At 45.0% G+C, this 24844-nt stretch overlaps 1 protein-coding gene across 1 annotated transcript in view; it reads left to right on the top strand.

Annotated features, from left to right (window-relative positions):
- The window catches only part of LOC122938715 (ubiquitin-protein ligase E3C-like), a 163438-nt gene that overhangs the window by 102488 nt on the left and 36106 nt on the right, over window positions 1-24844 (top strand). Inside the window, 4 exon segments of the mRNA XM_044294414.1 lie at window positions 801-898; window positions 1327-1459; window positions 4792-4841; window positions 4843-5040. Coding sequence (XP_044150349.1) covers window positions 801-898; window positions 1327-1459; window positions 4792-4841; window positions 4843-5040 — 479 coding nt within the window.

The following is a 24844-nucleotide window of genomic DNA, read 5'->3' as shown; positions in this document are numbered from 1 at the left end:
AGTAAGTGGCTGTATTAAAGGGGTTCTGCACTTTGTTTAAACTGATGATTTATCCTCTGATTGGCAGGAGTCTGACACCCGGGACCCCCGCCGATCAGCTGTTTGAGAAGGCAGCGGCGCTCCAGCAGCGCCGAGGCCTTCTCACTGTTTACCACAGGCCCAGTGATGTCACGTCTAGTATCACTGGTCTGGGCGGGGCTAAGCTCTGTTCCCTTGAAAGGAGCTTAGCCGCGCCCAGGCCAGTTGATACTAGTCGTGACGTCACTCGGCCAGTGGTAAACAGTGAGAAGGCTGCGGCACTGCTATAGCGCCACTGCCTTCTTAAACAGCTGATCGGTGGGGGTCCCTGGTGTCAGACCCCCGCCGATCAGATGCTGATGATCTATCCAGAGGATAGATCATCAGTTTAAACAAAGTGCAGAACCCCTTTAAAGGGGTTCTCCACGCTTTTAATATTGATGACCTATCAGATCGGCGGGGGTCTGACACACTGCACCCCCGCTGATCAGCTGTATGGGGAGACGGCTCGCAGTGTGCACGTACCGTTTCCCATCTCTCTTCCTTATGGCTGTTGCTTTACCATCTGATATTGATGACCTGGAGCCTGGAGAACCCCTTTAACTTACTCAACATGATAAATACGACTTGCTGAAGTAACACAACCCCTTTAAGGCTAGTAATATGAGTTTAGAGTGAATATGATTTAAAACCCTTCTTAACATGCCCAGCGCCAGTAACTTTGCGGCACTGACGGGTCACACCGCTGTCTTCAGCATCTTCTTCATCTTCTCTCCTTCCAGTGGGTATGGAGCCTGCGCCCCTGTCAGTTTCTGAAGAGAGACAGTTAGCCATATTGACTGAACTTCCCTTTGTAGTTCCTTTTGAAGAAAGAGTAAAGGTAATTTTCCTATTTTATATATTTTAGTTTTTAGTTTATTAACCCTGCGGAGTCCAGTGTAATGCATTGGGTCGTTGATACAGATGCTGTTGAACTCCCAGCATGCCCAGTCTGCCTACAGCTATCAGTTTACAGAAGGGCATGGTGGAAGTTGTAGTTTTGCAACAGCTGGAGAGCCGCAGGTTGGCCATCCCTGACCTAACAATAGTTTTCTCTGTCTCGCACATTGGAGAAGGAAGCTGTATCTGTAAGAAAAAGACAGTAAGTATTCCGGCCACTGGATGCTATCAGGTGGGGATTTTATATTTATATATGCCTGCTCCTTATGTAAAATATCACCCTTCGAATGCGGGACTACAATTCCCATAATGCCTTGTCAACCAGTCTGTACAACAGCATAAATTATCCACATCATACATCCTTTCTAGATCTTCCAAAGACTGATCTATGCGGACAAGCAAGAAGTGCAAGGTGATGGGCCGTTTTTGGATGGGATTAACGTCACCATTCGGAGGAACTATATATATGAGGATGCGTATGATAAATTGTCTCCTGAGAATGGTCAGTATCGGATATCTTTCTGAATTCTAAGTCTCTGCTCATTCTTCCTTTGTATAATTAGTATCCAATAGGGATGTTCAGGTGGCCATACAGATTAGATGAATGTTAACCCTGCCCCACGATTGCGGCAAGACCGTCCGGTAATCTAATGTGTATGGGAGTGTCCTGACCGCAACAGCAGAGGCCAGGAGAAAAGAAGGTCTGGCGTGTTGGATTAGACAGCCCGATCCTTTTGTTCTCAAGGGAGATAAGTAGCCATTGATGGAGTGTAAATCACCTTATTCCCTTCTCTCTCAAAATGCATCTGTTCGCAGGATCAACCCTATTAAACCTGGCACACTGCCACAAAGGGTTGATCCTTCTAACTAGAATTTTCTTGTTTTGTGAAAATCCGTTGCAGCGTTCCCAAGAAAATTTAGCTAGTCTTGTATATGCAAATAAGACCTTCAGTGCACCGAGGACAGTGGCATGCCTAGTGGCATGCCCAGCATCTCTGTGCACTTCAGCTCTTCCGCTTTGATTATACCCGGTCTTGTCAAGAGGAGAGAGTGGCCAAGTGTTGAAAGCGGAAGAGCTGAAGTGCACTGTTGTCCTCTTGTCTGGACCTGTAATCCCACTCCGCTACATAAATGTGTGACGCATGCGCAGTTATCATCTCAGCAGTAGTGCAACAAAAGCATGCTTGGTCTCGGCCAGTGGTGGCAAACCTATGGGGTGACAGAGGCGGCACTGGGAGCCCTCTCTGTGGGCACACGCACCCTGGGAACCATCTATGGTGTACTAATATGCCTTAGACTTCTCCTACCATTCATCAGCGCAGGGCGCACTATGAACAGCGCAGGCAGCGCACTGAATGTAGGCAGCTATTATAGCTAAATGATAAAGTACATGGAAGATACACTGTATTGGACTGTAGTATTCAGGGTAAATTGCAGTTTTGGCACTTTACGATAAATGGGTTTCAGTTTAGGGCACTCTGTCTCTAAAAGGTTCGACGATCGGGAGAAATACCTGTTGGCCGGACAAGTGATTGACTGCTTGCATCTTAAGATCTCTGGGCACCTTCAGGAAGCAGTGGAGTGTTGCAATTTCTTACATTGAATTCCCTCATATATTACTGATTGCTGGTGGTGCATTGTACGATCCCACTGATATAAGATTTAGTTGGACTGGGACCTCCGAAGTGAGCAGAGAGCAGCCGTACATGTGCGGCTGCCCTCCATTCATTTCTATGGGATTGCCAAAAATTCCTGAGCGCTGGCTCCGCTATCTCTGGTGTTCCCATAGAAGTGAATGCAGCGGTGGCTGCGTTTGCGTGGTGTGTTCTCCATTTATTTCTATAGGACTGCTGAAAATAGCTGAGCGCGCTTACTCATCTATTTTCAGAACTCTCATAGATATGAGTGGAGAGCATGCTGTTCGCGCGCGGTGCACTCTCCTTCACTTTTAGGGGCCCGTTCTGGAGATAATTGCGAGTTTAAGAGGTGGGATCCGCACCTATCTGACTTTGATGGCATATCACCACGATATGCCATCAAAGTCCCAAATGACACAACCCATTGAAAAGCCAAAATCCATTTGACATGGAATCCTTTGTTCCTAAAAGTTAGTAGTAATCTCCATTTCCTCTAACCCACCTCCTGGTAAGTGTATATGGTAGAATTATTGTATACACATGGGAGCGGATATGTGGCAGACTAAGGCCCCTTTCACACAGGCGAGTATTCCGCGCGGGTGCGATGCGTGAGTTGAACGCATTGCACCCGCACTGAATCCTGACCCATTCATTTCTATGGGGCTGTGCACACGAGCGGTGATTTTCACGCATCACTTGTGCGTTGCGTGAAAATCGCAGCATGCTCCTCTTTGTGCGTTTTTCACGTAACGCAGGCCCTATAGAAATGAATGGGGTTGCGTGAAAATCGCATGCATCCGCAAGCAAGTAGGGATGCGGTGCGATTTTCACGCATGGGTTCTAGGTGACAGTCTATTCACTGTATTATTTTCCCTTATAACATGGTTATAAGGGAAAATAATAGCATTCTGACTACAGAATGCATAGTATAATAGTGCTGGAAGGGTTAAAAATAATAAAAAAGTTAACTTACCTTCTCCTCTTGTTCGCTTAGATGCCGGTCTCTTCTTTAGCTGTGGACTGAAGGACCTGTGGTGATGTCAGATCACATGCTCTATCACCATGGTGATGGACCATGTGATTGGAGCATGTGATCTGACATCACCTCAGGTCATTCAGTCCACAGCTAAAGAACAGACCGGGATCTACGCGAACAAGAGGAGAAGGTAAGTTAACTTTTTTATTATTTGTTATAAGGGAAAATAATACAATCTTCAGAACATCAATCCCAAGCCCGAACTTCTGTGAAGAAGTTCGGGTTTGGGTACCAAACATGCGCGATTTTTCTCACGCGAGTGCAAAACGCATGACAATGTTTTGCACTCGCGCGGAAAAATCGTGCATTCTCCCGCAACGCACCCACCTCTTATCCGGGCAAAAAACATGACGTCCGTGTGAAAGAGGCCTAAGGCTACTTTCACACTAGCGTTTTTGGCTTTCCGTTTGTGTGATCCGTTCAGGGCTCTCACAAGCGGTCCAAAACGGATCAGTTTTGCCCTAATGCATTCTGAATGGAAAAGGATCCGCTCAGACAGCCTCAGTTTGCCTCCGTTCCGTCTCCATTCCTCTCTGGAGGCGGACACCAACAGTCTGCCTGCAGCGTTTTGGTGTCCATCTGACAAAACTGAGCCAAACGGATCCGTCCTGGCACACAATGTAAGTCAATAGGGACCGATCCGTCTTGAACACCATTGAAGGTCAATGGGGACGGATCCGTTTTCTATGACACAATCTGGCACAATAGAAAACGGATCCGTCCTCCATTGACTGTCAATGGTGTTCAAGACGGATCAGTTTTGGCTATGTTAAAGATAATACAAACGGATCCGTTCTGAACAGATGCAGACGGTTGTATTTTCTGAACGGATCCATCTGTGCAGATCCATGACGGATCCTCACCAAATGCGAGTGTTAAAGTAGCCTATCATGTATACTGTGGATTTATAAACACTCACCAAGGTATATAAAATTCAGAAGAGCCGGCATCAAATAAAATGTTTAACACAAAAATCTGACTATAGAACATCCCTTCACTTTGTGGCTTTCTAATGAATCATTTTGTTAAATTCAACATTATATCTCAGTTCTGTAGGAATCAAGTGCCTGATATCAGACGCAGGATTACAGGAATCTACTTTACGGTTGTTTCCATGTCGGCATGATATGGTTTTTACAATAACCTTTTCTGTCTTTGCAGAGCCTGATCTCAAGAAGCGAATCCGTGTCCATTTACTAAACACTCATGGTCCTGGACGAGGCCGGGATTGATGGTGGAGGAATTTTTAGGGAGTTTCTAAATGAGCTGCTGAAATCTGGATTCAATCCTAACCAGGGATTTTTTAAGACCACTAATGAGGGTTTGCTGTACCCCAATCCTGCAGCACAGACGCTCGTTGGAGACTCGTTTGCCAGGCACTACTATTTCTTAGGCAGGATGCTGGGAAAGGTAATCTCTAATGTTATATGATGACTGATATCTCAGTAAGGCCTCATGCACACGACCGCAAATCGCAGATCCGCAAAACACGGATGGTGTCCGTGCGCAGTTTCCCAATTTGCATAACGGCACGGACAGCCTTCAATATAAATGCCTATTCTTGTCCGCAAAGTGCGCACAAGAATAGGACATGTTATATTTTTTTAGCGGGGCCACGGAATGGAGCAACGGATGCGGACAGCACACGGAGTGCTGTCCGCATCTTTTGCGGCCCCATTGAAGTGAATAGGTCAGCATCCGAACCGCCAAAACGGCGGCTCGGATGCGGACCAAAACAACGGCCGTGTGCATAAGGCCTAATACCGTGGACTGATATCTCTGCTTCCACCAGCAAATATGGGATACCCGTCACCGATAGGTGTTAAAAGCTTCAGACTGCAGGACTGCTTATTAGCATTTCCCCGGTTATTCTCAAATAATGTGAGTTACAGAGTGCATCTAAACCACTAAGGCCGTGTTCACATGTGCATTGGGGACTAGAGACCGTGTTGCAAATTTCATCATAAAGGGATATTTTTACCATCAAAACGACAGACAGCCTTTACCCTAAGTTCACACCTGAGCGTTTTACAGCGCGTTCAAACGCGCTGTAAAACGCTCAACACATGAAAACCAATGCTTCCCTATGGGACTGGTTCTCACCTGGGCGTTTTACAGCGCGTACGATCGCGCTGTAAAACGCCCGACGCATAATCAAGTACTTGAGCTTCTTTGGGGCGTTTTGACGCGCGTTTGTGGCCATAGGACACTGCAGTCAATGACACAAACGCGCGTCAAACGCGCGTTTACTATTACAAAAAACACGCATAAAAACGCGCGTTTGAGAAACGCTCAGGTGTGAAAGCAGGGTAAGACCCCATTATATGTCAGTGGAGTCTCAGTTTTCCAGTGGTATCCATTGTATGGTGTCAGAGTCTAAAGAAGGGGGCTTTCTTTTCAGTATTCAAAGTGGTATTGCAGCTTTTTGCTATTGTTGGCTTACCCTCAGGATAGGTCTTTAATATCGGATAGGCAGGGGTCCAATACCTCGCGCCCCCACCGATCAGCTGTTTAAGGCCAGACACACATGAGGAACTTACAGCGTGTGTCCTGACCTTCCCTCCTCTGACAGGATCCCACAGAATGATAAGGATTTATAATGCTGTGTGACCCTGAGAGTCCTAAAATATATTGAATTACACTGACATAATGCTGTCTGTGTAATACGGCAGATTCCAGGACCCTAAGGGTCACACAGCATTATTAATCAGTATAAGGGCTCATACACATGACCGTTTTGCGGTCCGTTTTTCACGGATCCATTCCGTATCTGAGTTTTCTTTTTTCCTCTGATTTAAGTCTTCTTCCGTTCCGTTATTCCACAAAACCTATCCAGTATGCGATCCTGTTTTTTTGCGGATCGGAAACGGAAACAATAACTTACTAATCCCCAAACACATGAACAATATGGACTGGGCATAGCATTTCTACTGTATGGATCCGCAAAATACGGATGTATTCCGTCTGCGTTCCTGTATTTTTTGCGGACGCATTGACTTGAATGGGGCCTCGGACCGTGATTTGCAGGACAATAATAGGTCATGCACTACTTTTTTGCGGAATGGAAACGGAAAGCACACGGAGTACCTTTTTGCGGACCCATTGAAGTGAATGGTTCCGCATATGTTCCGCAAAAAAACGAAGCGGGGAAAAAAAAAAACATTCATGTGCATGAGCCCTAATGCTGTGAAATCCTGTGAGGGGAGAGCAGGTCAGAACGGAACCTCACACTGACGCACGCTGCGAGTTTATCACATGTGTCGTTCCAGCACTGGGCTTCCACTAAACAGTTGACAGGGTGGGGGTTGGGTGCGGGGAGTCGGGTCTCTATTGATCAGAAATTGATGGCCCATCCTGAGGATAGGAAATCAATAACAAAAACCTAGAATACCCCTTTAAATTAAAAAGCCCCTTTTAATTTGCTAGTTAGATTTAGAGATTGATGTTTTGACAGTGGAAGCAATATCGGGGTCCGAAGTCAGGAAGCTTGTGAGTATCTGTCAGACGCTTCATCTAGCTGTATGGATGGTCTTTGGAAGTTACTTTAACAATTGGTAAAGCAGGAGATTATATCCGTTAATTAACAAACAGCAGAATATTGACAGAAGTTGAGGTTTTCTTAGTAAATGGCAATCATTGCGTGCCGCTCATTTGTCACATAGCCAGGAAAGACCTGGGAATGTCATTCATTGACGTTAGTGATCATTATACAGAATATCACTTCCATCACAGTGATTCTTCATCACATCACAATTTTGGATTTCTTTTGGTCATCAAAACTTCAAAGTGGCTCTGCCATCGAACTGCGTCCACTTTACTATTAGCTCAGATTACACCAAAAAATATTGGGGCGGATTTCTGAAAACTGCCATTGTTGTTCATAGCAATCAGTCACAGCACAGCTTTCATTTCTTATTGTGCCCTTGAAAAATGTAAGCTGTGCTGTGATTGGTTGTATTTGGCAACAAAGGCAGTTCCCCAAATCCCCCTTACTGAGTCCACTGTATTCACTAAGGCTCCAACGCTAAAGTTATGTGCTACATATTGGGTACCTGTACTGTTGCTTTGTCTGAGTCGTTATAGCAGAGGAATCGACTGGCAGATCAGGCAGTACTGTGTCCGGAAGACATCTGAAGGCTCTATACCACATACGTGAAACTCAAGGCCCACAGGCCAAATCTGGCCCGCTATGTTACTTTGATTGGTCCATGCCAGGTCTGCAGCAGCTTGTGACAGAAAGGGACTGAATGCTGCTGGGCACTGCGTATACCTGCGCTTAGCGGTGCTCCCTTTCTGCTGTTGAGTTGCCTTCTTGCTGTTGCTCGCTCAGGCGCCCACCCTGCGCTCTCTGTCAGTATACCTGCCCCTAGTGATGTCACTGACGTATCGTGTGAAAACCTCACTTGCTCATCAGTGTCGCCATTAGCGAGCAGAGTAGCATCAGGACTGCAATACTGTCAACAGTCTGTCCCCGAGGGAAAATGAAGAGGTGGCCAGACCGCAAGGTAGCAAGGGCTTTGTGGAGGTTCGGGCTTTATGTTGGAGGGGGCTAGAGGGAGGGGAGTAGTATTATTTACATAGGACTGTATGTTGGAGAGGACTGGAGGAAAGGAAGTAATATTATTTACATAGGACTGTATGTTGGAGGGGGCTAGAGGGAGGAGAGTAGTATTTACATAGGACTGTATGTTGGAGAGGGCTGGAGGAAAGGAAGTAATATTATTTACATAGGACTGTATGCTGGAGGAAAGGAAGTAATATTTACATTGAACTGTACGTTGGAGGGGCTGGAGGGAGGGTACTGATGTTATTTACATGGGGATGTTATTTCTATAGGACTGCACCTAACATCACCTACATTATCTATACTCAGAGTTATCACTGTGTTACCTGTGGTGTTACATAGGACTGCACTGCAGACTGAATCCAGGACCTGGCCCTCTGAAGGCAACTATAATGCTGATGTGGCTGTCCATGAAAATGAGTTTGACACCCCTGCAAGTCTGCACCAAAGCTACTTTGCCAGCTGTGCCTTCTGATCTTCTGGTGGGCAATACAGCCAGGACGTAGACTTTAAAGTGTATCTATAATATTAAACAGAAGACATTGTGACATGTCCGAAGTTTTGATAAGTGGGGGGGGTTGAGGTGCCGAGATCCCCACCAATCGCTAAAAAAGAAGGGACAGAAGTGCTCACTTGAGCGCTGTGACTTTGTTTCCGATAGTCTCTCCTTAGCAAGAGCAGCGAGCAGTTTAGAATGGAGAAAATCTGGACGGCTTCAGATGAGGTCATAATTTTAATCTCCTAGGGATGATGAATAGTCTTGCGAGATTTAATAGTGAAAAGAATTGTATTTGAATTGATTTGATTTTAGGATCTACATCTAATCCATATCTGGACCACAGACCATTATATATGAGTTTAAGTAAATTTCTGCCAAATGTATATGGGAAAGAAAGTCGAATAGTAGAACCCAAGCTAATTAAAATGAGTTCAGAAATATGAATTTCTCTGCAGCCAGATTTAGTCATGTTTGATATAGTGCAAAGCTAATGGCTATCACTTCTGCACTGGATATATTGCAATGAGTTCTTTTGAAGGAATATAAATTTACTCCTCCCTTCTGTTTCCAACTACACAATTAAATTCTTTTTCTTCAAAAGTGGAAGAAAATTTGTTGCATATTAATTATCACAATGAACTACATAATGTCCCTCTTCCATCTTCATCTCGGAATTCGTCCTGACAGAAAATGAGATAAAGACGCTGTATATTTCTAGTAAGGACACAGCCATTTAGACATTCAGCGATGACGCCAAGAATTAGTAGTGAATTGATAGTTCGGGCCAACGTATTGTGTTTGGCATTTTATGAACTATTGGAAGTTTTTTATGACTTCTAAGATTGTAACCTTCTCACAAGTCCTTTAGGAACAATCTCCAGATCCCACATTGTCTTCCACAGGGTCTGTCTTTGGATCCCAAAAATCCAGGATCATTTCCATTATCCAAAATCAGAAAGCAGTGGTCCTAGTCTACCTTTGGATGAAATATACAGTGTTTTTTGGACTATAAGACTTGCCTTTTAGCAGGAACAAATCTTCCTTAAAGATACCTGAGTCTTATAGTTTGTAGTGAGGGTACTCCAGCAGTGCCAGACCTCCCTGACTACTGTCTTAATGATCTGGCAGAGCACTCATACAGTGCCTTGCTGAATCAGCGAGAGAGCTGTGCTCCTGCACACTTCCTTCTCCCTGTCCAAAACCGATCTGTGTGATCAGTGCAGAAGATCATTCAGCCCATGGAGAGGACTGTGAGAAACGCCTCCCTCCCCATGCTGAATCCGCAAGATGGCTGGTATCTGTGTTTTTCAGATCCACGGTTGGTAGCCTTCTATGTGTTGTGAAACTACATCTCCCATCATGCACACTTGCTTGGCTGTTCTCTAAACTCCCACAGAAGTGGAAGGAGCATGCTTGGAGTTGTAGTTTCACAACAGCTGGAGTGCCAGGGGTTGCTTATCCCTGATCTAGATGTTGCTTGCATAGACAAAGCAAAAAACTACTTCCATAAGTACAACAGTACAATTTAGCTGGAGATAAGCCCCTGGCCACAAACATGTTTAGTGGATGCGGCAGTCTGTTTTGAGGGAGTCAGTGGGCTTTCAATCTTATAGAAGGTGGCATCTGAAGTACCACCAAACGTACGGAACTGTTGGAGTCTTACTGCTCATGCACACAAACATATTTTTTGTCCATGTCCATTCTGGGTTTTTATTGTGGCCCGTATGCGGGACCAATAATTTCAATGGGTCTGCAAAAGAAAAAGGAAATTACTCAATGTGCGTTCCGTATCCATATATGTCCTATTCTTATCTGTTTTGTGGACAAGGACCAGTATTGTTACCACGGATCCGCAAAAAACATGGATGTTACACAGACGTCACACTGATGTCATCAGTTTTTTTGTGGATCCGTGTTCTGTGGACCGCAAAATACATACAGGTCGCGTGTATGAGCCTTTAATGAGTGTTCTCCTCTTGTCTCGGGCACCTGTGATTATCACCCCGTTCCTGCAGCCTAAATATATATAATAATTACCTAAGTATTAAATGACGGATAGAGTCTGGTCTTTTAACACTAAGTAGCCTATTGACTGATTGGAATATTTATGAGGTCATAATGTATTTAACTTTTCCTTAATGTATACGTTAGTGAATGTTTACCGTGATAAAGTAGAACGCGGTCCCTTCCTGAGAAGAATTACCTCATGTCCGTGGTCCCATATCTGCTAAAAGTTCCATTAGCAAATGATTCCTCCTTTAGGCTTGTGAAGTGATTGCATTTTATTGCCTGTAAATCAGCCCTGTGGACAGCGAATAAATAAACACTTAAAGTACGGTATACGTACGGTAATAACATGGCGATCTGCTGGAGAAAGCGTCGCCTACTTAACTGGAGAGTATTAGCAGAATTAATGCCCCTCCATAATTGCACCATCTGAACTTTCTGCTTTGCTGGGACTTTTGGGATTTAATATTGGCGTTTAATAACAGTGAACAAAGTTGTTCGTTAATTTTTTTTTGCTTGAAATTCAATAGTAATCTCCTTATTATTTTTTCAAGTTTTTATGTTTATGGAAACATTTATGGGGTAGATCTATCATTCCGCAGGGTTGTTTGTGCGGCTAATAAAGTCGAGTAAAATCTGTGTTATTTTACAGCAATGATGCAGTTGTTAACCTCTCTGATAGACCGTGCTTGGCCTGTTACCACCATATGAACCGTAATACTCTATTAATCCGGATCGTGATGGTCTGCAGTTCCTGGAAGCCTTACATCTGACAATAGTCCCATGAGTCCCTTGCACATGAGAAGGAAATTGCCACTTTTTCAGGATGAGTTGTGAATGTGGAGTAGTTGAATGCAATATCCCATAATAATAATAATCTTTATTTGTGTAGCGCCAACATATTCCGCAGCGCTTTACAATCAGGGGTTCATGTACAAACAGTCATAAATAACACAGCAATGAGGAATAAGGGCCCTGCTCGCAAGAGCTTACAATCTATAAGGAGATAGGGGTGACACAAAAGGTAAAAGTGCTGGTTTTGTGCAATGGTCTAGTCATCCTGGGAAAATAGGGGAGTAGATATAAAGCTGCATAAGATATGAAGCCACAAAACTGACAAGAATAGGACATACTCCTCTATTTTGCGGGACCGGGGGAAACAAACATACAGAATTATTATTGCTGCCTCGTTGAAACAAATGGGTCCACATCTTATCCACAAACAAATGTGGATCACAAGCGGACCAAAAATACGGTCATGTGCATGAGCCCTTAAAGCAGGGCACTCCAGCTGCTGCAAAACTACAAATCCCAGCATACAAACTTACTCGGCTGTTCTTGTTATTCCCACAGAAGTGAAAGGAGGATTGTGGGAGTTGTAGTTTTAGAACAGCTGGAGTACCGGAGGTTGCTGGTCCCTGCCTTAAAGGGAATCTGTCAGCACATACATCAGTATTAAACAAAGAGCGTTGTCAGATTCCTTCTGTTCTGCTGATTCAAATGTTTCATCCAGATCTGTGGCAGAGAAAATCAGGTCTATTCTGATATACAAATGAGCTCTTTGGTGCAACAGGGGCAGCACCCTTGCACCTCATCACACCAAAAGCTCTGCCCTGTATCGTGGATAACACTGCAACCAACCAACCCCCCTTGCCGTGAGTGACGGGGCCAGGCTGGCGATGTAATCTTGCCTTGCCCAGTTCTCTCGCACCTGCACAGTCGTTTTGGAAATTGGCGCATGCGCAGTACAGACCTGATGCTTGACAGGGGCTGCACAATACAGATAACTTCAGCCCTACTATGCGCCTTTCATAAATCCTACCTATGCATGCAGGGGCGGACTGGAAACTGAAAGTGGCCCCATGTTGTAGCTGGGTCCAAATTCAATGGGCAGGGCAACAAAAGTAGGTGGGGCATACAATACCATATTGTTGCACAAAATACCGCCCCCGCAGAGCCAACTTTCTCAGTGCAACACAATAAACTGTCCCAGCAGCATCCAAAACCACAATGCGGCACAAAATACCTCCTCCGAAGCTGCCCTTTTGTGGTGGTCAGCACCAGCTGCCACGTTCTGTTTTCCTACTTTAATTGCTTCAGGATGGTAATACAATTAAATTCATGAATCTGGAGATTACAACTATGAGAGCGACAAATCATTACTTACCTGGTTGGCGGCTGTGAGGAGGGCTCAGCTGGCCCCCTGGGCATCGGCCCACCGCAAAATTTCCCTGTAGAGTCTGTGGCCAATCCGCCCTTGTATGCATGCAGCATTCAGAGGATCAACTTTGCACACAACATTCAATCCCAGTCATTTCAGTCGGAAAAGACTTGTGGTTTATGAAAAACGCACATAACAATACTACTCCAAAAGACCACCTCTTTGAGAAGACACTCCCTATTATCCAGAGCAGCTTTTCTGTGAAAGACTTTCAGCTCCACCAGCACCTTCTTTGAGAAGACCACTTTTCAGTGCAGTTTATCTCAAAGAGGTCTCACTGTTTTTAACTTGCGTCGGGCCTCAGTTGTCAAATGGTTTTTGTGCTCATAGCAGCCTGTCAGAGCTCGGCTTGCAAGTCTCAAACTGCTTTGAATGAATGCTGCCCTGTGATTGGTTAGTATAAGCAGTTGAGTCAGGCAATGTGCGCTTTTTCAGTCCTGTATAACGAAGGATCAATTTACTCTGCATCTTCAGTGCATGTTGGAGGTATACATCTGGGGTGTTTCCCGGCATGTACCTCCTATTTATCCCACTACACAGGCATACAATGGCTTTTCACCCATGGCGTCCCATTTTATAAAAAAAAGTTTTTTAATGTATACCGACCTGGTATACTTTTTGCTGAATTCCTCTGTATGGAATAGCATGGCAGTATGCCGGTTGGATGGAGGCTCAGAAGACACTGGGATTCATTAATCAAAGGCCAGAGTTTTACGCCAGTTTTTTTTATATCTCCCGCGCCCCCAGATGATGTGCTTAATTTATAATGACCGTAAATTAGATGCATCCTCTGGCAGTCCGTGCGCCTATACTACTCCAGCATCTAGCTTGAGTACATTTCAGTTGTCATTTACGCCAGTAAAGTGAATGTCCTGGGGCTGATGGTCACACTCATTCCACTCCTCCATCCCACCCCCACAGATCCCCCTTTTCAGAAAGTGGCAAGGGCGGCATACAAATGCCACATGCGCCCAAGTTAAAGCACAACAGCGTTGTGGGCTTGCAACTTTAGTTTTTACACCAGTTCCTGACATAGAGGGTCACAAATCAGCGCCTTTTATTTGGCTTCCGTCGGTTGAATGAGTAGCCTATGGAGCACACAATGCAATCTGTATTGTGAATTCAGCCCCAGGAATGTACTTCTAAATGTTGTCATCCACCACTAGCCCCCCATTACTGTTAGATCACCCCCCTCCCGATTTAGATTGGTATAGTTCATTCCTCCATATATTCATATTGTGGTCCGTGCCCATTTAACAGCACCATTTCTAATTGGTGCGGCTTTTAGATCTCCTACCAAAACCCATAAAAATTACTGAAAGTGGAAATGTAGTGACTCTATTCACACTTAATCTCTGGAAAGCTGGTGTAGAATAGGGTTGGCGAGTTTATATAGTTATTAGATGGAAATATAAATGTTTGCTGTGTAACTGCCTCCAGATTGATTGCGATGCATTTGAAAAGCATTATTTTTTTATTGATTCTTAATGCAGTAAATTACCCAAGTTCTTTGGCAGCCAGCAGCGACGGGCCGCGATGTTGTCCCCATCCATTCTCGTGATAGCAACACAATTTGAATTAATCACATTCGCCGCTCACTCTCTTATATTAAAAGGCTTCTACCATAATTAATCCGTTTTATTTCAAATCATTTTGGCACCCTCCCTGGCAATAAACACTCGCAGGAGACGGACACTTGAAAAATAACATACAAGTTTCTGCAATCTACCTACGGCGTTCTCTCGGGTTATTGATGGCCCCGTAAGGGCATCTGATGCAAGTGTCTGCGGATGACGCCCAATGTGACAAATGTAAAGTGGATTATTTTGCATAAAAAATAGACAGTTTGTGGAGTTGTACAATTAACCTGCGTTTAGAAAATACCTTGATTTACGGCCGCCGGGATATTTGCTTTGCATACATTATGGAAATTTCATTTATAATCCATTTCACTGATGCGGTCATGCCGCTTAACACCATCATTTATTTAGACTTCAATGCGAAATCTTTAAACCTGACTTCTTAGGTATTTTTTTATTTTATCTAGAAGGTGGAAAGGGAAGGGCAACGTGGGGTCATTTTCTGCTTTTAGACTCTGAGTCATGGAGGTAATTTGTTGTTTTCATCCAGGTAGTGTTCCTACATCCATACATTTGGTTACAATGGAGGCTTTGTTCTCCGTATAGCAAACAATGACCTTGCGATGGCTGCAGAATAGAGCTTTTCCTTCGCGCTCCCCGTTTGTTTTTGCACACACAGGAATTTCGCACACACGCCTTGAATAAACCGTGATTTCCTACATGGAGCTCTATTTGCCTTGGGCTGTTCTTACTACTGCTATATTTTTGTAGCACAGTAGTCAGTTGTAACTGTACCGGTCATTAGAGGGTTTGCCTAGCCAAGTGATGGCCTATCCTCATGGTAGCCATCACTAGCTGATCGGCTGGGGTCCGACACCCTGCACCCCAACGATCAGCTGTTCTGTGTTCTCCATTGTTTTAAGTCAACACCAGAACTCAACCGCATCGTCGACATTGTAGTGGACAGCGCTCATCACTGCAGAGCTGCTTCCATTGAAGTGAGTGATGGAGCTACACAGAAGAGCTGATCGGCAGGGATGTGGGGTGCGGGGGCCCCACTAGTCAGCTAGAAATGGCTGCGAGCACCGCTGCTTTCTCAGACAGCTGATCGGGGGAGGTCACGGGTATTGGATTCCTACCGATGAGTTAAAAAATATAAAATAAAAAAAACTCTTCGAAAACGTTAATAATGTACGGTACCCTATAGGAAATGTGTCATTAGAAAATGGCTTATTATTTAAATCACATTTTATGTTTAACATATTTTTAAAGAATTTGTGGTGATGTTATTTTTAATTTTCCATGTCAATATCTATATTTAAGAAAAAAACATAAAATCCTGCAGTTTGCCATAAGACAAATTATTGCCGCTACTTCTTGGTCTGTACAGATCACTTTACTGCCGTTAAGGGTATATTGTTAGCGATCATCTGGCAGTGTAATCCTGCCTCCGACTGCCCGATGAACGAGCATGCTGAAAGATCTGGATTTGCAAGCGGCAGATAGTGCTGTGTGATCATGATCTGCCGCTGGCACACTGCTGTTCTACATGGGGACGAGTGTTGGCATTAACGATCGCTCCTCTCCATGCAGCGGAGGACATCTGCGGTCTCCTCTGCTAGCTATCTGGCGACTGCCGGGAGGGAACGCTTCCCTCCCGACAATCGCTTGCAGCATCAGGATGTCTAATACAGCCTTTACCTGCTTAGCTATACACAGAGGGGATATCATTACAGGCAGGATTAGAATGACAGATAAGAGGATCCTTCATTTGCAATAGGTGACTTGTCAAATCTTATCTATTATTTCCTTGTACAATGACCTCTCCACAGGTCACAGAGCATGCCTAGAAAACTGTCCCATAGAAGTCACTGAGGTCCTCTCCTGACCATTATGTCTATGGACCACAGGGCTGCTGTAAAGTGATTTTATTAGGTTGGCTTTTCATATCACGTTTTTCCCATCCTTTTAACGTATACAAAAAATGTATACGTTAAACAGATGCCTCAGACTGATGCCATACAGTGGCATCCGTTCACCATAGAGTTCCATTGTTAAAAAAATAAATAAAATAAATAAATAAATTATATATATATATATATTTTATTTTATTTTTTTAAGTGGACTGTGCAGAATACAAGAACGTGGTGCAATGTGTTTTTGTATCCTTTATTTTTTTTTGTAACGTATATGTAAAACGGGGCATAAAACGTACCTTTAATGCTTTGTAAATGCTGTTAAGAACAGCTCAGGCAAGATGTCCGCCCCCACAATCATGTTCAGTTACTAAAAAAAAAAAAAAATCTGCAATTAAAAAATAAAAACAGATTAGATAAAAAGGAGTTGTGTTACTATCTGGTTTTAACTGGCAGAAAAAAAAATTGGTAACACATTTCCTTTAAATAGATGACCAAGATAGCATATGCGTATAGATACCGCGCTTAAAGAGGACCTTTCACCGATTATGACACTGTGAACTAAGAATACAGACATGGAGAGCGGCGCCCGGGGATCTCACTGCACTTACTATTATCCCCGGGCGCCGCTCCGTTCTCCTGCTATGCCCTCCGGTATCTCCGGTCAAAAAGTTATGGTAGGCGGAGTCTGCCCTTGTTCTTCTGTAGCACTGGCCAATCGCATTGCAGAGCTCACAGCCTGGGAGAAAATAACCTCCCAGGCTGTGAGCTCTGCGCTTGCGATTGGCCAGCACTAGAGCAGAACAAGGGCAGACTCCGCCTACCATAACTTAGTGACTGAAATCTCCACCTACTATAACTTAGTGGTCGGAGATACCGGAGGGCATAGCGGGAGAACGGAGCGGTGCCCAGGGATAATAGTAAGTGCAGTGAGATCCCCGGGCGCCGCTCTCCATGTCTGTATTCTTAGTTCACAGTGTCATAATCGGTGAAAGGTCCTCTTTAAACAGAGTCTATGCGTAATTTAATCACTACAGGACCGCCGCACGCAGGATTGCATCTTTGCGGCGGCCCTGTTATTCCTCCTGGACGCGCCGGGGCGTCATCTCGCGAAACGAGAGATTTCCTGTGAACGCGCGCGCGTTCACAGGAACTGCAGGTAAACTAGCTGATCTACAGCCTGCCAGCGGCGATCGTTCGCTGGCAGGCTGTAGATGCGATTTTTTTTTTTAACCCCTAAAAGGTATATTAGACGCTGTTTTGATAACAGCATCTAATATACCTGCTACCTGGTCCTCTGGTGGTCCCTTTTGCTTGGATCGACCACCAGAGGACACAGGCAGCTCTGTAAAGTAGCACCAAACACCACTACACTACCCCCCCCGTCACTTATTAACCCCTTATTAACCCCCTGATCACCCCATATAGACTCCCTGATCACCCCCCTGTCATTGATCACCCCCCTGTAAGGCTCCAGTCAGACGTACGTATGTGTTTTGCGGATCCGATACATGGATCCGCGGATCCTCAAAACACATACGGACGTCTGAATGGAGCCTTACAGGGGGGTGATCAATGACAGGGTGGTGATCAGGGAGTCTATATGGGGTGATCACCCCCCTGTAAGGCTCCATTCAGACGTCCGTATGTGTTTTGCGGATCCGATCCATTGATCCGTGGATCCGCAAAACACATACGGACGTCTGAATGGAGCCTTACAGGGGGGTGATCAATGACAGGGTGGTGATCACCCCATATAGACTCCCTGATCACCCCCCTGTCATTGATCACCCCCCTGTAAGGCTCCATTCAGACGTCCGTATGTGTTTTGTGGATCCGCAAAACACGGACACCGCGTATCCGCAAAACACGGACACCGGCAATGTGCTTTCCGCATTTTGCGGATCCGCACATTGCCAGAACTATATAGAAAATGCCTTTTCTTGTCCGCAATTGCGGACAAGAATAGGACATGTTCTATAGGCTCTACAAAAAACGCAGTGTTCGCCCGATCAGGCCTGATCTTGTGTGCACACTTGCGTTCAGTCCGCCCCTCCGCAGTGACAGAAATATATTTTTTTCTGATCACTGCAAAAACACCATAAAATCGCTGCGGCGCTATAAAAAGATTACTTTTGAGGGGCATGGCGAGTTCATAGATTTAAAAAATTTTTGGGCACAAGTTAGCGGAAATTGATTTTTTTTTTGGGGGGGGTTCTTACAAAGTCTAATTTTCCACTAACTTGTGACAAAAAATTAAATCTCACATAAACTCACCATACCCCTCACGGAATCCAAATGCGTAAAATTTATTAGACATTTATATTCCAGACTACTTCTCATGCTTTAGGGCCGCTAAAATGGCAGGGCAGTATAAATACCCCACATGTGACCCCATTTCGGAAAGAAGACACCCCAAGGTATTCGCTGAGGGGCATATTGAGTGAATTATTTATGTGAATGAGGATTATTAAAATATAACATTTACTAAGTCATTTAAAATAGAAGATTACTACTGGGTGAAAAACAACAATTATTACAACAATAATTACATGTACCTCCACAAGCAAACGATGATTACATATACCTCCACAGATGGTGTAAGTAAATGGTTTGGTCTTACCACGTCTAATGGATGCCACGGCCAGTGGAGGGCGGTTCAGGTATTCAATAATTACCAGAATCTGCGTGACCTGGGTGCTGATGTCTATGGCAGTGTTAGTGCTCCTGTAAAGCCCTATTATGTCTTTCCTACCTACAGGTGGGCTGGGGGCTAGTTAAACACCTGCCTAGCACACATGGAGCACCCGCCCCGACAGGGGCGACCCCATACCGAACCTTGCCCTCAGTAGGGGCCTAATCCTATTAATACCCTAATTGCACAGCCCTACATGCCATGTTTCAGTCTCAGTATCCGGACCTCATCAGGGGACTTCAACGATGTATTCAAGGGTAACTAGAAACAAATTACAAATATATACTAAATATAGATCACTGAATACTCTGGGTACCATCTTTGAATAGGTATAAAAAAGAGACTCAGAATACTTACTGAAAGAAGAAGGTAAAGTTTAGCCTCGTACTTTCACTCTGGATATTCAATGGGTCGTATCCAGGCCATGACATGAGAAGTGTCCCATGTAAGTTGTCTGTCTCACCCAAAAATGGTTCTCTGGGTGAGCAATTGTTGGTTGCTGTCCACCTCTTTATATACCCCGCCTCCCGGTACATGTGCGCCCCCCCCCTGATTACCCCTCTCACCTGTCCGCAACGGCCGTAATGTCTGAAAAAGCCTGTGGAACGCACGCCGCTCGTGTGCGTTCCACCGGACCGGAAGCTGGCATCACATGGTGCGGGCTCACCGGAAGTGAGGTAAGGGCCTGCGTCTGAGCGTCACCAGTTGCTTGGCAACTGCCCAGCTCACATCAGCAAGGCCCATAAGCTGCAATTGATAACTTGCCTGCTGTTTTATTATTGCTCAATCGCAAGTATTGATAAACTAGGATATTAATCTGACAAGATGACCAAGCACATGCCCCGATCCCGGTACAGTCGCGCCGACAAAATCCAGGGAAAATTAAGTTTTTACTGGCAGTGCTATGTTAATGGTTCCTATTAAAAAAGCCTATACCTGCCCTGGGTGTGATTATATACCGCCACACACTACGTTGTGCGCTGGTATAACTAATTTTGGGGCATATTGAGTCCATGAAAGATTGAACTTTTTGTCACAAGTTAGCGGAAAGGGAGACTTTGTGAGAAAAAACTAAAAAAAATTCTGCTAACTTGTGCCAAAAAAAAACACTTCTATGAACTCGCCATGCCCCTCACGGAATACCTTGGGGTGTCTTTTTTCCAAAATGGGGTCACTTGTGGGGTATTATACTGCCCTGGCATTTTAGGGGGACCTAAAGCGTGAGAAGAAGTCTGGAATCCAAATGTCTAAAAATGCCCTCCTAAAAGGAATTTGGGCCCCTTTGCGCACCTAGGCTGCAAAAAAGTGTCACACATGTGGTATCGCCGTACTCAGGAGAAGTTGGGCAATGTGTTTTGGGGTGTCTTTTTACATATACCCATGCTGGGTGAGAGAAATATCTCTCTATAATGACAACTTTGTATAAAAAAAATGGGAAAAGTTGACTTTTAGAGAGATATTTCTCTCACCCAGCATGGGTATATGTAAAAAGACACCCGAAAACACATTGCCCTACTTCTTCTGAGTACGGCGATACCACATGTGTGACACTTTTTTGCAGCCTAGGTGGGCAAAGGGGCCCAAATTCTAAAGAGCACCTTTAGGATTTCACAGGGCATTTTTAACACATTTGGATTTCAAACTACTTCTCACGCATTAGGGCCCCTAAAATGCCAGGGCAGTATAACTACCCCACAATTGACCCCATTTTGGAAAGAAGACACCCCAAGGTATTTCGTGAGGGGCATAGTGAGTTCATGGAAGCTTTTATTTTTTGTCACAAGTTAGTGGAATATGAGACTTTGTAAGAAAAAACTGGTGACGCTCAGACGCAGGCCCTTACCTCACTTCCGGTGAGCCCACACCATGTGATGCCAGCTTCCGGTCCGGTGGAACGCACACGAGCGGCGTGCGTTCCACAGGCTTTTTCAGACATTACGGCCGTTGCGGACAGGTGAGAGGGGTAATCAGGGGGGGGGCGCACATGTACCGGGAGGCGGGGTATATTAAGAGGTGGACAGCAACCAACAATTGCTCACCCAGAGAACCATTTTTGGGTGAGACAGACAACTTACATGGGACACTTCTCATGTCATGGCTAGGTGGGCAAAGGGGCCCAAATTCTAAAGAGCACCTTTCGGATTTCACAGGACATTTTTAACACATTTGGATTTTAAACTACTTCTCACGCATTAGGGCCCCTAAAATGCCAGGGCAGTATAAATACCCCACAAGTGACCCCATTTTGGAAAGAAGACACCCCAAGGTATTCCGTGAGGGGCATGGCGAGTTCCTAGAATTTTTTTTATTTGGCACAAGTTAGTGGAAAATGATGATTTTTTTTTTTTTCTTACAAAGTCTCATATTCCACTAACTTGTGACAAAAAATAAAAGCTTCCATGAACTCACTATGCCCCTCACGAAATACCTTGGGGTGTCTTCTTTCCAAAATGGGGTCAATTGTGGGGTAGTTATACTGCCCTGGCAATTTTAGGGGCCCTAATGCGTGAGAAATAGTTTGAAATCCAAATGTGTTAAAAATGTGGTACACATGTGGTATCGCCGTACTCAGAAGAAGTAGGGCAATGTGTTTTCGGGTGTCTTTTTACATATACCCATGCTGGGTGAGATAAATATCTCTGTCAAATGACAACTTTGTATAAAAAAAAATTAAAAGTTGACTTTTAGAGAGATATTTCTCTCACCCAGCATGGGTATATGTAAAAAGACACCCCAAAACACATTGCCCAACTTCTCCTGAGTACGGTGATACCACATGTGTGACACTTTTTTGCAGCCTAGGTGGGCAAAGGGGCCCAAATTCTAAAGAGCACCTTTTAGGATTTCACAGGACATTTTTTACACATTTGAATTTCAAACTACTTCTCAATCATTAGGGCTCCTAAAATGCCAGGGCAGTATAACTACCCCACAAGTGACCCCATTTTGGAAAGAAGACACCCCAAGGTATTTCGTGATGGGCATAGTGAGTTCATGGAGGTTTTCATTTTTTGTCACAAGTTAGTGGAATATGAGACTGAACGCTCTGAACGCAAGTGTGAAAGTAGCCTTAGGGGCGAGAACCTGGGATCTTTCATCCCTTGTCCTATTCAGCTCTATCAGGGTGAATAGGACTTCACACTGTCCCTGCTGCTCTGTGCCTTGTGCACACAGCATCAGGGATGTTACCATGGCAACCAGGGCTTCTGTAGCGTCCTGGCTGCCATGGTAACTGATCGGAGCCCCAGGCTTACACAGCTGGGGCTCCGATCAGAAGCTGCCACTGCACCACCAATGAGGGGGAGGGGAGAGGTCCCTGTAGCCACTGCCACCAATGATTTTAATACTGGGGAGGTTGAGAGGGGCTGGCGCACTGTGCCACCAATGATTTTAATGGGATGGGGGGTTGAGGGGGGGGGGCACACCAATGATAAATTACCCCTTTATACAGGAGGCTGGTACTGGCAGATCAGCAGTTAACCCGTCAGGTGCGGCACCTAAGGGGTTAACTGCCTCTGATCGCAGCTCCCTGTCAGCGGCAGGGTGCCGGCAATGCGATTCTGCTGCCGGCACCCGCCTCCTGTATTGTGTTAAAGACTGACTTTCACTATCAGGCCACACAGAGTGGCGCCCAGCGATGTCCCAGCACTCACCATTAGTCCTGGGCGCCGCTCCGTTCACCTGCAGTGCTCCATTACTGTCTCCTCTCCTGCTCCACATGCTGCTGATTACTATCGGAGCGATGGGAGGAGACATCAGCTTCACTAGTGGGTGTTACTTCTTCCTGGCTGTAGCGCTGTCCAATCGCAGCGCAGGGAGAAGGAACGCCCACTAGTGAAGCTGATGTCTCCTCTCATCGCTCCGATAGTAATCAGCAGCATCTGGAGCAGGAGAGGAGACAGTAAGGGGGCACTGCGGGCGAACGGAGCGGCGCCCAGGACTAATGGTGAGTGCTGAGACATCGCTGGGCGCTGCTCTGTGTGGGAAATGGGAATAGTCCTATCATTGGTGGCGCAGTGCGCCCGCCCCTCTCTTCTCATTGGTGGCAGCAGCACAGGGGGAGGGAGGACAGCTTCCTTCTCCCTGTGCTGCTGAGAGAACATGAGCGCGCCGATAGCAGCGCGCTCATGTTCGAGATACTAGACTGCCGGGCCGCAAAGATATTCATTGCGGGCCGCATGCGGCCCGCGGGCCGCATGTTTGACACCCATGTTGTAGAACCTCAGGAAACATGACAGGTGCTCAGAAAGTCAGAGCGGCTTCAAAATGCGGAAATTCACATTTTTGTACCATAGTTTGTAAACACTAACTTTTACCCAAACCAATAAATATACACTTATTGCATTTTTTTTTTATCAAAGACATGTAGAACAATATATTTTAAGAAAAATGTATATAGAAATGTAGTTTTAAAAAAAAATATTACAACTGAAAGTGAAAAATTTCATTTTTTTTGCAAAAATTTCGGTAAATTTTGATTAATAACAAAAAAAGTAAAAATGTCAGCAGCAATGAAATACCACCAAATGAAAGCTCTATTAGTGAGAAGAAAAGGAGGTAAAATTCATTTGGGTGGTAAGTTGTATGACCGAGCAATAATCTGTGAAAGTAGTGTAGTGCAGAATTGTAAAAAGTGGTCTGGTCATTAAGGGTGTTTAAGCTAGGGGGGCTGAGGTGGTTAAATAAAACTTTAAAATACAACATGATCTGTGGCTCTCATCTGAAGGAATTAAAGGGCAGCTGCAGGGAGGTGATACTTTTTGGTTAGCCTGGAGTCTGTAGAACATCATTTACAGTAGATGTTTTCCTGTGGCGCACAGACTACAGGTTGTGAAATAGTCAAAGTGATAGGTTGCAGCGAAGCTGGGGGGGGGGATTTCATTTCCATAGGGTTGGCCTTCTGTTCTGTTTGTAACAGGCCTGCTAATTGAAAGGGGCACATCATAACATAAACCGATTCTGCGGCGATTGAGCATGTGCACTGTCGCTCTATTCCTCTCTATGGGACTGCCAGAGTTAGCGAGCAATGTACTCAGCAGTCGCATAGAGAATGTATCAGATGGGCAGTGCGCCTGCTTGACCGTTGCTGCACTCGCATGAAGGACACATGATCCCCTGTTCTTGTGATGGGTGAAGGGTTTTAACCGTCAGACCCCCCCCCCCCCATTCAGACATTTATCTGCGGTGTTGTCACAGCCCCTTTATCAGCAGGATAAACCCGACCACGCTAAATCAAACCATACCTTTCTTAAAGGGAACCGGTCATCAACTTTATGCTGACCGCACTGAGGGCAGCATAAATTAGTGACAGAAATGCTGATTTCTGTGATGTGTCACTCATAAGCTAAAAGTCAGTGGTTGCTGAGAACCAGCATCATAATCATTACAGCCCAGGCCTTGAAAAGAGTCAAATCTACTTGAGAAGAGTCATGGTTATTCCTAATCTCCTGCACTCTCACCCGTCTGCTGATGATTGGCAGTTCTCTCCTAGAGAGAAAGGGAGAAAACTAGGTAGAAGACTGTCAGTCATCAGCAGGTGGGCAGGGACAGCAAGAATTCATGAATAACCAGGACTCTTCTCAGGTGGCCGTGACTCTCTTTTCCAGGCCCAGTCTGCAATGATTGTGATGTTGGTTCTCGGCAATCACTTACTTTTAACTTCTAAATGACAGACCGCTGAAATCAACTCCCCTGTCTCTACTTTATTCTACCATTAATATGGGCAGCATAAA

Source organism: Bufo gargarizans, chromosome 5 (assembly GCF_014858855.1).
Source record: "Bufo gargarizans isolate SCDJY-AF-19 chromosome 5, ASM1485885v1, whole genome shotgun sequence".
In the NCBI taxonomy this organism is placed as follows: Eukaryota; Metazoa; Chordata; class Amphibia; order Anura; family Bufonidae; genus Bufo; species Bufo gargarizans.
The sequence above is the reverse complement of the archived record's forward strand: the minus strand, read 5'-3'. Positions and strand labels throughout refer to the sequence as shown.